Here is a 12,383-nt window from a genome sequence, read left to right as displayed (position 1 = left end):
TTAGCTTCCCCCTCCAATGGATACAAAGGCTGCTTTCAGGGGCTTGGTTCCTTCTTTAATGAATACAAAGGTCGCTTTCTTAAAAAAGTGGGATCGGAGACAAGTTAAAATCCATTGAAGCGGAACAAGGAGCGTTTCCAGTGAACTCTTCTTTCGACTGTGGAGAGATTTGAAATGGTCGCATCACGCTTGTGGGAGGAGCTTCTCCTACCTTCTTGACTTGCCTCGCCGTAGCTTTGCTCGTCCTGAGATGACCTACGTCACGATTGCGTTGGATGTCACGTGGTCTCCGCTGGGCCTTCTCCGAGCGCTTGCCAGGGACAGCCACCAGGCTCAAAATACAAACGTGCGATTGCCATTTACGGATATTCTGGATCATATTCAACCTATTTTTGAACACAAGGAATATATTTGAAATTTCGTTGAAGCATCCCTTTAAAAGCATGCTTCAAAGGCTCCGGTAGTGCGGAACGCGGGGCGCGGCAAAGGTTTGCGGGTTTAATAGAAATCGGGAGAAAACTGCAAACCGGCAAACAAAAACTAATCTAAAAAAAGAGTTTCATAACATGATTATTACTTTTTACAGCTTTAATTTCTGCTAACCCAGAGCCCAGCCCATGCTGAAATATAAGTAAAGCTGCTGCTTCCCTAGGTAATAGCACCCCTTACCTCTCGCTCCCCTTTATTTTCGGTACCGGGACGTCTTCCAAGCATTCGAGGCAGACGTGTGTTCCCCGGAGGATGAGGAATTCCATGCACGTGTCCGGTTTTCTTCAACGTAATCCCCCACAAAAGCCCTTCTTTTTTTTTTCTTTTTTTACCGGAAACAAAAACGGTAACCCCAAAATGCCGAATCTGCGTGAACAATTAACCTCCCAAGAAACACACTTTAATTCGAATGAGAACTGTAAAAGTGTAAACCGTAAAAAAGTGTAAAGTGTGAAAGTGTAACTGTAAAGCTTGCTGGGCTGGTCCTTTCTGCGCTGCTCTTTTAATATGTTGAATCAAAACGAATGCTGGAAACACTGAGCCCCCAAGGAATGCCACAATGTACGCCCCCTTCGCGTGGTTCAATGAGGCGACGGTTTCATGCAACCCAAATCGCCGACCCCGTTTGCAATAGAACCTTTTCATAAATGCGCTCCATCTGGTAGCTGCTGCGCCAGTTATCCGAGTTGGCCATTGTTTGGGAACGTACTCTGAGCACCTATTGGGAACCAGAGTTCGTTGCATCAGAATTCGGCCCAAACTCGGCTCGGCTCGCGTCAAAAATGACTACTCCGTCAGCGTTTCGTGAGGACTCGGACCCAATTACACATTTCATGCCAAATGGATGGACGCATGGATGGATATCAATGGCTATACCCCAGTCTTGGGTAAGTTACTTTTAAAAAGTAATTCGTTACAGTTACTGTTACTTTCAGAAAAAAGTAGTGAAGTTACCGTTACAATTACCGCAACAAAAGAGTAACTCGTTACAGTTACAGTTACTCTTAAAAAGTAACGACGTTACTTTTCAGTTACTTTTCTATAACACAAACAAAATTTGAAAAAAATAGAAAGCGCCCCTCACAACGTTTTATTGCATAAAACTAAAAACTACGCTTTTTAATTCCTATTGTAATTTAGCAGCAGTTGCTTTTCGAAGTTAGTGTTTGAAAGTTTCCGTGCCAGAGTTGTGGCGCAAATCAAAATACGAGACATGTGCAGTGTCCTCCACGTGTATTGTTGTTTCACAGTTGATTCACCCGATTAAAAAGCGCTTGCACAGAAAAAAGAAAAACCACAACATAGATAGTGCTTCAAGACACTAAGGTGTAAGTGTTCAGTCACAAAGTACAAGCGCGTGCGTAAAGATAACTAGATATTTTTTCATAAAATCTACACGTGGCAATATTCGGGTCGTGACTCGCGAGAAAGAACGTATTCACAACTCTGTGCAAGGCCAACTTGACACTCGAAATGTCGGAATAGACGATTTGTAAAGCGCAAGGAATGGCTAAATTGCACTCGTTCAGTGATATATTATTCATAAAGCACTGGAAAGTAACGACAAAAGTAACGTCGTTACTTTCATCGTTACCTCAGAAAAAAGTAATAGAACTACAGTTACAAGTTACAATTTTATAAAGTAACTCGTTACAGTTGCAAGTTACAAAAAAGTAACAAAATTACAGTAACGCGTTACAAGTAACGCGTTACTACCCAAGACTGCTATACCCTTTATAACGGGCGGTAACTTGCGCCACCTAGCCTAACCCCCGAATTCATAGATGTGACTTCAACTGAAGCCGAACTTCGACTTGCTCAAGTCCGCCTTAACACCAAGTTCGACTTGAAAACGCCCAAGCTGCGTTTTACGTTTCACAGACGCTCCCGCGAACTTCCTTCGTCAAGTCCCGTTCAAGTCGCGAGCGGTCGCGGCCCTCCTCACCTGGGAGCGAGAGTAGGCTGCAGTTTTTCTCGTAAAAGTTCTTTCAGACTTTAAAATAAGGTACTTCTCTCAATTTTCTTTATAGCATGTGTTTACCAAACATAAATCGCGAGAGATCGTAAGGGGAAGTTTAATTATTTTAGTGATTGTACGCGTTTTCTGGACATAATGATGATTTCGTCTAGCAACATACCAAATAGCCGCCAAGCACGCTCTTCGCTCGTCCGGACGCTCCAGCCTTCCCTTCTGTGCAAGTTTTCTTCTGTTAAACGGTAAAACTTTTGAGATTCCCCCAACCCTTGAGCAGCAGTGGAATGGCCACTAAAAAAAAACAATCGCCGCGCTTCACCGCTGATGAAATATCTATTCTATCGGGGCTTGTCGGCAAGCATAAAACGATCATTGAATGCAAAAAGACAGACTCCGTATCTTCGAACCTCAAAAACGAGACCTGGGAGAAACTCTGCAATGAGTATAACTGCTTACCGGGGGTTAGTCCACGGGACTCTAATCAGCTCAAGAAGTGTTGGGGGAACCTCAAACAAAAGTGGAAGAACGAGCGCTCGGACGAGAAGCGCAAGACCCACAAGACAGGTGAGTGTTCTGTCCCTTCTCGTGCATGTTACCAATGTTACTCGGAGTGATCGATCTACTCTAGCATTTGCGATTGGCGAAAGATCACATTTGGAAAACTTTTCGCGCTTCCTTTTTGTCAGCGTGTGTCATTCCGCATATCCTTCAGTACAGTATATAGAAAGATCGTGATATGCGCAATGTTTCGAGTGCCGTGGAATATCCCGCTCCCGTTTAGATCCACTTTAGCTCCGTTGTACTGAGGCACACTGCAGATGTCGACATATCTTCCGTAGGGAGCGGGGAAATAGTTGTTTTGCATGCGAAACGGCATGATATGGCATTGTTGCAGTTTACTCTTACGGCGTTATTGCCTCATTGATCAACCTACCTTTCCATTTGTTCCCTGTGTCACAAAAATATTGTGCTAAAATGTCCCAGCCTCGTCTATTTACAGGAGTGCTTCTTTAGAATATTCAGTATGTGCCTATATCTCGACTCCTTTAATCAAGTGACTTGACATACACGATTGTTCCTTAGGAGGGGGGCCGCCCCCCACACCGATGAGCGCAATTTCTGTGCTTGTGGGGGCAGTAGCGGGGCACATGGCCACCCGCCTTGACAACGATAATGACTCCGACGGAGCGGCCTACCTGCCCCCTGTCCAGAACGAGCCAGTGGTGCGGTTGCTGGAGGGCATGATTGACTGCGACCCAGTGTACGAGTATGCAGGTACAGTGTTGAGACACTTTGATCTACACTTTAGGCCACTTGTAGGTTGCGTGTGATGGAAAAATATAAATAAAGAGACTCAGAACTCCAGAACGGTGAAGATAAGAAGGAAGATATTTACAGTCGTAAGAAAAGTAAGTAAGAAATAAAGCGGTGTAGATATATAAACTAAGTTCAGTTCGGCAAACCCGCTTACGGCCCGGTGTTGCACGTTGTGGGATATTGCTACCAACACAGGTACCGATAGAGTAACCAAAGGATTGTCTCAACAGCGGCGGCGTCTCAAAGGAGCCGTCAAACCTAGCAGCGCGGTCCCCACATCTCCGCGGCAATACAGACAACGTTTAGGGCTACATTACCGCGGGTCGGTTCGATCAATTACCTCCGTCGGTGCCAATGATCGTCTACCTTGTCTCACTCTCTCGAATATAGCGGAAGAGAAGACACACGTACCAGAGTAAGGACAGAGTCCAAGAGCATTTATTAACATACTCTTTCAAAAGAACTACAATGTCCCCATCCAAAATGCCCCCCGCGCCGGCAAGGTAAGAAAAGGTCCTTACCTGGCCAGACGCGGGGTTCCGGAGAGCCAAGACCGGGGAAGCATCGGAGAAGTCGCCGACACACGTCCTATCTCTTTCGCGGTCACCCGGACGAGTCCCTTTCCCGAAAGCGGGAAAACAAGAGGCGAAACCTCCTCGCCTGTCAGCAGTGATCCGCATCTGAGCGGGGGAATGGAAATCGGTTTCCCCGGGAGAGAGTGAGAGGAGAGCCTCCCAAGCCAGGCGGCCCTCCGCCTCACGAACAGGTCGGAGCTCACGGCGAAGAAGTCCGAGCGTTCCGACCCGCGGCCGTTATCACAGCCATCGGGGAAGGGAGACCAGAGGAATCTCCACAACGTCGGCATTGACATGGAGTTGGCAGGCTCGCTTGGCACAAGTGGATGTTTCCCAGCAAGCTTGGTTAACAGCCCCACGGGCCTGGATTCGTCTGTCCGGGCTCTTCCTTGGCTGCCAGGACTACTGCTGTCGAGCCGGGTTCCGTGTCGTGCCCACACTTTTTTCACGTATCACAAGCCTGTGTCATCTTCCTCTCATCACGTCTTCCTTTTTCATTATATCCATCTCTTGCTTTTGCCTTGCTGTCTTCGTCTTCTAGTTACTCACATCTTCACCATGTTCACTGTGTCTTCTTTCTCGTTTTTTGCTCAGTCCAACTCACAGTTTTTATGTATGTCATTTTTATCATTCTTGGTTCCCCCACATCATCACAGTGTGCACCTCACAAGGGATTGGTAACACAGAATCCATTCTATAGCTTTGTGGTAATGTTGCACAAATTAACCGGCCACAATGGCGCCCTAGCGTGGTATGCTACTCACTCGCAGGAATTTCACGGGGCTTGGTTTCTTCTTTCGGTAAGCCTTTTTCCACTCCCTGTGTTTCCTACCGTCCCGTGCTTCGGTCATGTTTGTGTTTGTTGTATTGGTTTGTTTTTGACCGTTCGTTTTGTGACTGCGGCAATAGTTTCGCACACTTGTGTTGGTTTCTGGGGGGGCGTTTCTTTTTTTTTGTGCTTGCAGCCATGCGCACACGGGAGCAGGAGGCTGCAGTGGCCGCAGCGGCACAAATGAACCTGCTCAAAAGGTCACGGAGATGTGCAACTTCGTGATGCAGCGCATGGCCCTTACGCCTGGCCAGCAGGAGACCCCGCCGCAAGAGCCCCGACCACACTTGACTGTACCAGTCTACATGGGGTACGACGACGTTAAGTCCGTGGCAGACTTCCTGGGCAAGTTGCAGACGTACCACCTTGCCTTCGGTGCCTCGAAAGCCTTCATCATGAGCCGCATTGTCCCGCTGGCGTTGCAAGCCAGTGCTAGAAGCTAGTTGGGGTTGCAGGCCCCGTTCACGAGCTTGGCGGACTTCCAGACAAGGCTTCGAGAAGAGTTCCTGCCTGTGGGCTACGCAACGCAGATTCTCCGAGAGCTCGAGGCAAGGCCGCAGCATTTGGACGAAAGTCAGGACCGGTACGTTCAGGTCATGCAAGAGCTCTTCAAGAGGGCGGACCCGAATACACCGGAGTCGGACAGAGTAGCTCGGGTCAGAAGACAGTGCCACCCAAGATACCACGCCTACCTCATCAACCATACCTTTGAGGCCCTTGAAGAGTTAGCCCGGGGTGCCTGCCTCATCGAGGAAGCTCTTCATGCTGAGCGGAACTACGTGCCGCCGCCACCAGCCAAGTACGCACTCAAACCAGCATGCCCCGAGGCCTCCACACAAGTGGGCTGTTCGAATGATACCTCTCTTCCCCACCACATCAACCGGGAGAGTTGGCATGACATGTATGGCGTTCGCCCATGCAAGATAAGCGGGTGTTCGACTAACTCTCATCGAGAGGTCCTTGGAGGTCACAGCAGGGCCTGTGAGGATCTCGGGCGGGGGTTGCCACGACAGGTGGGAGGTTGTTGGCCGTGCCCTATCGCAAGTTAGGGCCCAACGGAGATCACTATCCAAGCGGACCATCTTTATCAGTGTGCTCTTGCAAGTGCTGGGGAAAACTGGCACGCTGCGGTCGAAATCCCGCAGCCATGCAGCATTGACCCCCGCCACAACGGAACAACCCCTCCCCACAACAGCTAATCGCAAGCCTGGTAGAGGCCCTCCCATAGTGGTTCTTTACCCGATCACTGGAGGCGGGCGCCTCGGTGCGGGTGACCTAAGCAGGCAACTGTTGTCGGACTGCTGCTACGAGTTCGAGCAGCCCGGCCACCAACGAAACCAGTGTCCAAGACTTCTGGACACTACAAACAAGAGGTAGCACAAGACGGCGGCAAAGGGCTGGAACCAGAACAACCAGGGAAACTACCACGGCCGCCGATGCTGAAACCAGGCAGCCACTGGCTGAAAGCCGTTACAGTCTCGGAGAGCAGTGAGGCCGCGGCACAGATTCCATCGCAATGTTGGATCCAGCCCGAGCCTATCATCATTGAACCGTGCACGACGATCACTTTGCTCGGTTTTCCTTTTGCCGCAATTTTGGATTCTGGGGCCGCTATCTGAAAGGGGATTTCGGTTTCGTACTCTGCAAAGCAAAAAAGATAGTCTCCGGGAATGCAAAACGCTATTACAGCTGGCTTCTCTGACAACGTTCGAGAGGCCCGAGAAAATCTAGACGTCGCCCGAGTGCAGCAGTCGTAACAGTACAACCAGGGGCAACGTGACCTACAGTTCGAGTTGTCGCAGTTTAATTTGGATACAGTTTGAGCCTATCATCATTGAACTGTGCATGGCGATCACTGTGCTCGGTTTTCCTTTTGCCGCATTTTTGGAATTCTGGGGCCGCTATCTCAGAGGGGATTTCATTTTCGAACTCTGCAAAGCAAAAAAGATTAGTCTCCGGCAATGAGAAACACAATTACAGCTAGCTCCTCTGACAACCTTCGAGAGGCCCGAGAAAATCTAGACGTCACCCGAGTGCAGCAGTCGTAACAGTACAACCAGGGGCAACGTGACCTGCAGTTCGAGTTGTCGCAGTTTAATGGGAATACAGCTCCATCTCATGCCGTGCAATTTATAAACATTGTACCTTGTGCTAACGACTTGTAATCCAGATATGGGTTTACACATCTTGCGACAGGAGATCACTATGAGCCTGGTAGCCCCTCTGTGGACATCGGAGAGCCAGAGGCGAGTACCAGTGCCGCAGCAGCCCCGGATCCCCCCACCGAGCAGGCTGTACCTGCTCCTGCAGCTGCTTCAAGCTGCAGCAGCGACAGGGTGGCGGCTAGTCACGACGAGGCCAGGCCGGCCAGAGGGAGGATGGTGCTGCTGGAGCAGGCTCTTTCAGCAGAGAATGATGTACGTTGTTCTCTGCTGAGGGCAGAGTCTGCCCTCCGTATGAGGCTCCTTGAGGAGGAGCAGCAAATGAAGGTGGTGGAGCACCACGTGCGGCTCCAGGTGGAGCAGACAAACTTAAAGATTGCTGAATGGAAGTTGAGGGAGCTTCAACAGGGAGGCGGAAAATAAAGAGCAGTGCCAACGCCTCGACTTTTGAAGGGATCTAATTTATTTCACAGAAGTTGAAAGCTGGGGCTATATCCAGAAAGGGATAGGGTGCGATTTCAGCTTGTTTCACGTTAGGTATGCTTTGAGAAAATGCACGATTACATAATGGCTCCTGCCTGTCATCTATTATTATCATTTGAACTAGTAAAAAGCCACTGCACAGTCACTACAGCAAAGGGTCTGGCAATATTTTCACATTTTTATTGGTGAAGAAACAGGAATAAAGAAAACATTAAAGGCATTTACGAAATACACTAAAAAATACTCATTTACATATAAACATACCTGCAGACGATGCTTATAGGACAGTTTCAGTGGACGCCGTGCTATTTACTCCAGTACAATGAAAAAAAGCCACTTTCACGAAAAAAGCTTTAAAGGGGCAATGGAATGATTTTCGTGCTTGATGCAGATACCGGTTAAAACAAATCCCCAAAGTTTATGAGCTATGAAACATGCTTGTGTTTTTAAACCCGTGCAATAAAAAATGCCGAAGACAAAAATGAAATAAATGGCAGCATTTCCCCCTTTAACTTGCAGCCAGAAAAAGTGGCCAAGTGATCTGGAGACGATTATATGCCACCAACGTTCACCATAGCACAGGACACGCACCGAATTGCTAACATTGTTGGTTTGGCTATTGTCGTCGTTGTAGCACTTGGACACGAGCCACTACCTGAATGATTGTCAACACATGCCCAAATCGAGTGCTCACACAATACTACAGGGTCCAATCTGCGAGCCGCATTCAAATATTGTCACTGGGAGGTGGGACTACACCGACAATGCGACCCCTGAGCTTTTGTGGAGTTTTGTGAAAGAGTGATTGAAAGAAAACGCTTGCCTTTACCTGTGAAATTACACTGCAACGAAAAATGTTTCTCGGTCAGCGGCATTGCATTCAAGTATACTTGGGTTCCTCTAGTGCCAGTAAGCTTGTGTAAAGCGAAAAACATTCTAACTGCATATTGTTCCACCGCCCCTTTAAGGCAAAGCTCGATCAGTCATTGCTGAAGGGAGCTTCTTCGAAAGAAGCTTCTACTTGAAGCTTCGTTCAATTATTCGCTCCCGTGTCTGTATGCCTGTGAGGGAGTCCTCCACGATGTCCACGGGTGGCAGGTGGACTGGCCGCGTGGCCCTCCTCCTGGGTCTGCGTGCCCTAGGCACAACTGGTGGAGCTGGGGGAGGTGGAGGCTGTGGGTCCTTCCTCAGGCAGGCCAGGTTGTGTAGTGCAGCGCAGGCTGTGATGATCTGTACGGCCCGACGTGGCTTGTGTTGCAGCCTCATATCAAGACAGGGGAAGCGCCGCTTCCAGATGCCAAAGGCCCTTTCCACAGAATTCCTCGTCTTGATATGGGCCTTCTGGTACCTGATCGTGTGAGGGAATATCATGATTGGCTAATTAAAATATAATGTTGCCTGTAGATCCCCTTCATATCTTTCTCCCGAATAGCTTGATTTCAAAATGCTTCAGCACTAGCTGCAGACAACGACAAACAGGAGAAGCTTCACTTGTCTCGCCTCTAGCATCAGCATCATACATTCGGTAACACTTTGGAATCTCGCGTACCTCGTGCCTGCATGTGCAGCCAAAGCATGCCAGAAGGTATTGAGCCTGCTCTGGAGGCAGGGCAGAAAGACTTCCTGCAGTTCTCACCGTGTCAGTGACTATAATCTTTAATAAGGGTAGATATTTGCGGGGCTAATGTTGCCACACCCAGTATCTAACTTATTTTGTTCGTACATTATTTAACCATCGCAACTAGCTCACAAGTTCTGTAGTGTTACTACTGTTCCAGATTTGTATATAATGTTTTCCTTGTCTCCACACATAGCCCTACATTTGCTCAGGCACTTGTAGGATTTACTTGCCTGCCTCGTGGCGTGTTGGCTGGACCGGGATCTGCCAGGGGGGTCATCAGGAAGAAGAAGCAGGCGTAGCCCATGTCCCCAAGCAGCACCCCTGGCACCCGGCGTTCCTCGTACAGCACCCGGACACGGGAGTTATCGAAAATCCGGCTGTCGTGCACCGACCCAGGCCAGCTCACAACCACGTCATAAAATTGCAGCTGGGGGCCGGTGACAGCCTGCAAGTAGATTGCATTGAAATGAAACATGAAGACATGAATAAGAAAAATTAGTGGCAATGGTCCCATCGAATGAAGCTGTCGTAATACTTGACAAATATTTTCATTACAAAAACTGCTCAGGTGATGTGTTCTGACAATGTCAATATGAACATTGCAAGCTGAATGTAATTTTGAATTGGAGAAGAAACATGGCCAGAGAGAAATTTTTTCTATTAGCAAAGTGAGAGGTACACACTTGTAACAATTTACAGCTGTCACTCCTGTGTCTCAAACTATATACACATAATTAGCACAAATACTGAACACAGGTGTTTAGAAAATTGCTGCCTATAGTCCATTGCCAGACAAAAAGGTAGGACGGGGGTAAGACGGGCCTGGGAGCAGGAAGCAGACGGAACGCTGGAGAAGAGAGGGGGAAACCTCCTCTCTTTAGCCTTCTATCTGCTTCCTCCTCCCTGGCCCGTCTTACCCTCGCCCTACCTTCTTGAGTTGCACCCTATAGCCACAGTTAAATTTTGAAGATTTTACTGCAATGTAATATCAACAATAAAAAACCTTCCTAACTTTTTTCTTTCCTTTTTTAGCACATTAGGCGTGCTCGAGCACTATGCTAGTTTGAAGGTGTGCTTTCTTCTAAGCGCGCGGCTGAGCTGCGGCGAAGCGAGTCACAAGATTGCTGTGTCCGCTCCGCGGTTATTGCTTCTCCGCAGTGCATCCGTGCTTGAGAATCGCACTCAAGGGGGCTAACCCGTTGCAATCAACACTTCGAAAAGTATGAATATGGCAGTTCATTTGGTTGCGAATATCAACGTATTATTTGAAACTACTATTAGAAAAGGATATTCGTGCAGCCCTACTCTTCGCACATAGTGCTAAGGCATCAAGAAAAAAAGAAAACTGTACTTTCTTAATTTTCAGTGGCATCGCCAACCATGCCATGTGCCAGACGCTTTAGAGCAGCATGTAGCGGGTTATTCGTTCTGGCTCAGTTTGGCGCAATGGGCGCAGCAGTTCAACCACTGCATATAGCGAGGCAAAGACGAGAGGGCTTCGACCAAGAAAGTTCCAAGTTATACATGTGTAATGCTTGGGGCAGAGTATCCAAATTTCATGCAGTCGAACATGAGTGCATACTTCAGTGAATGACATCTCGCGATCGCGCAAGCGTTGCTCTAACCTGATGTTAAAAGCTTTTAAACTCAATTCGGTAAACCGCGGAGAACTTTGCACGATCGTTACCTGGACGTTGATGGAGAAAACTCCCTTGCGGTTGCGGAACACTTCCGCGTCGTCGCCGCCGGGGCTCTTGATTCGCACGTGGGTGCAGTCGATGCACCCGGTGACGGCGGGGAATTTCGCAAGTGCGAAGAAATCCATCATCACCGTGTTGAATTCGGCGGCACTGGGGAAGTGAACGAGGTCCCGGAACAGGTGCCTCGCGATCAGCTGCGTAACTACTCCGACCGCGCGGCACACTGTTGGTTTGGACACGTTCACGAGGTCCCCAGTCACAACCTGGAAGGTCCCGGCACCATAAAACCGCAGCGTGACCAGCAGTTGCAGCATGGGGGTCAGCGGAAGCCCCCTGCAGTCGGTGCTCGTTTGTAGCGGCAGCATCCCGAGCAGCTCTCGCACGGTGCCCTTCGTAAAGCGGTACCGCGCCAGGAACTGCCCGTCGTTGTAGCGCTCCATTGGGTTTTCCCGGTCCCGAATCGATGGTCGCGGGACTCGTGGCAAAGGGAACGCGTCCCCGAAGACGACATCGCACGCGCGAGTTGCGAATTCGAAGGCGGAGATCCGCTCTGCGGCGTCACTTCGCCAAGCCGCCATGTTGGAACGACTACGAAGTCGCGTTCAAGATAGGTCCAACCCAGTCTTGAAATTTGGGCACTTCAAGTTCGGTTCAAGATCGGTTCAAGATCGGTTCAAGTTAAGGTGCATTTATGAAGCGCGCTTGCTCGTTCGGAAGACTAACTTGAACAAGTTGAAGCTCGACTTCAGAGCAAGTCACATCTATGAATTCGGGGGTAAGTCTAAAAAGACTCAAAATATGATTCCTCCCGCCTTTCTAAGTCCAATAAGACGAAAGAAATTGCAACCACCAATGTTGCTCGATTAACTTTTGAAAAGGGGTATATATCAGGGGGGAAAATTTCGAAATAAAAAAACAAAGCTCACCCTGATTCAAGTTGTGGCTGTGTTTCGAAGGCAACCTGTGAAGTCACCGCAGGTTTGGACCAGTTAATGCTCACGTTCAGACCCTCGTGCACCACGAGATAGACCGACGCCAGGGAAATAAGTAGGGCTACAGCCGCTGCGCACTTTCCGAAGATGCCACGTTTCATATCCAAGGTCCGTTTCGTATCTAGAAAATAACGATGGTGAACATTTTTGCCGGGGGTGATGCGCACCACTTGTATACGTCATACAAAGGACCGTCTGCGTGCAGATTCGAACGCGAGTCACCTCGAGATTCGTGCTTCG

General features: G+C 48.8%; 2 protein-coding genes across 3 annotated transcripts; one reads left to right on the top strand and one right to left on the bottom strand.

The window, feature by feature from the left end:
• Positions 1-2,258: 2,258 nt before the first annotated feature.
• LOC115326347 (myb/SANT-like DNA-binding domain-containing protein 3) lies at positions 2,259-8,066 on the top strand. Of its 2 annotated transcripts, none has more exons than XM_042293195.1 (3): positions 2,259-3,028; positions 3,548-3,739; positions 7,382-8,066. In XM_042293195.1, exons 1-3 carry the CDS (start codon positions 2,749-2,751, stop codon positions 7,768-7,770), a joined length of 861 nt encoding a protein of 286 aa, XP_042149129.1. In that variant the 5' UTR covers positions 2,259-2,748; the 3' UTR covers positions 7,771-8,066. The 2 variants fall into 2 exon arrangements, with proteins under 2 accessions (XP_042149129.1, XP_042149130.1); XM_042293196.1 differs by lacking the exon at positions 7,382-8,066 and adding an exon at positions 5,322-5,714.
• A 180-nt stretch (positions 8,067-8,246) lies between these two features.
• LOC115324640 lies at positions 8,247-11,729 on the bottom strand. The gene is made up of 3 exons (XM_040219074.3): positions 10,941-11,729; positions 9,682-9,896; positions 8,247-9,178 (listed from the first exon to the last, which is right to left on the bottom strand). Exons 1-3 carry the CDS (start codon positions 11,727-11,729, stop codon positions 8,848-8,850), a joined length of 1,335 nt encoding a protein of 444 aa, XP_040075008.3. The 3' UTR covers positions 8,247-8,847.
• Between the last annotated feature and the right edge of the window lie 654 nt (positions 11,730-12,383).

The sequence above is a fragment of the Ixodes scapularis genome, unplaced genomic scaffold (assembly GCF_016920785.2).
Source record: "Ixodes scapularis isolate PalLabHiFi unplaced genomic scaffold, ASM1692078v2 PGA_scaffold4__175_contigs__length_147842914, whole genome shotgun sequence".
Classification (NCBI taxonomy): domain Eukaryota; kingdom Metazoa; phylum Arthropoda; class Arachnida; order Ixodida; family Ixodidae; genus Ixodes; species Ixodes scapularis.
The sequence above is the reverse complement of the archived record's forward strand: the minus strand, read 5'-3'. Positions and strand labels throughout refer to the sequence as shown.

What these genes read in the sequence shown, in the direction of transcription:
- LOC115324640 (XM_040219074.3), bottom strand. Translation starts at nt 11,729, where the DNA reads ATGGCGGCTTGGCGAAGTGACGCCGCAGAGCGGATCTCCGCCTTCGAA. An exon ending in TTCTTGGTCGAAGCCCTCTC is followed by an intron (nt 9,897 to 10,940) that starts GTCTTTGCCTCG and finishes ATCTACTTGCAG; the next exon opens with GCTGTCACCGGCCCCCAGCT. An exon ending in GCCAACACGCCACGAGGCAG is followed by an intron (nt 9,179 to 9,681) that starts GCAAGTAAATCC and finishes TCACACGATCAG; the next exon opens with GTACCAGAAGGCCCATATCA.
- LOC115326347 (XM_042293195.1), top strand. Translation starts at nt 2,749, where the DNA reads ATGGCCACTAAAAAAAAACAATCGCCGCGCTTCACCGCTGATGAAATA. An exon ending in GCGCAAGACCCACAAGACAG is followed by an intron (nt 3,029 to 3,547) that starts GTGAGTGTTCTG and finishes ATTGTTCCTTAG; the next exon opens with GAGGGGGGCCGCCCCCCACA. An exon ending in CCCAGTGTACGAGTATGCAG is followed by an intron (nt 3,740 to 7,381) that starts GTACAGTGTTGA and finishes ATCTTGCGACAG; the next exon opens with GAGATCACTATGAGCCTGGT.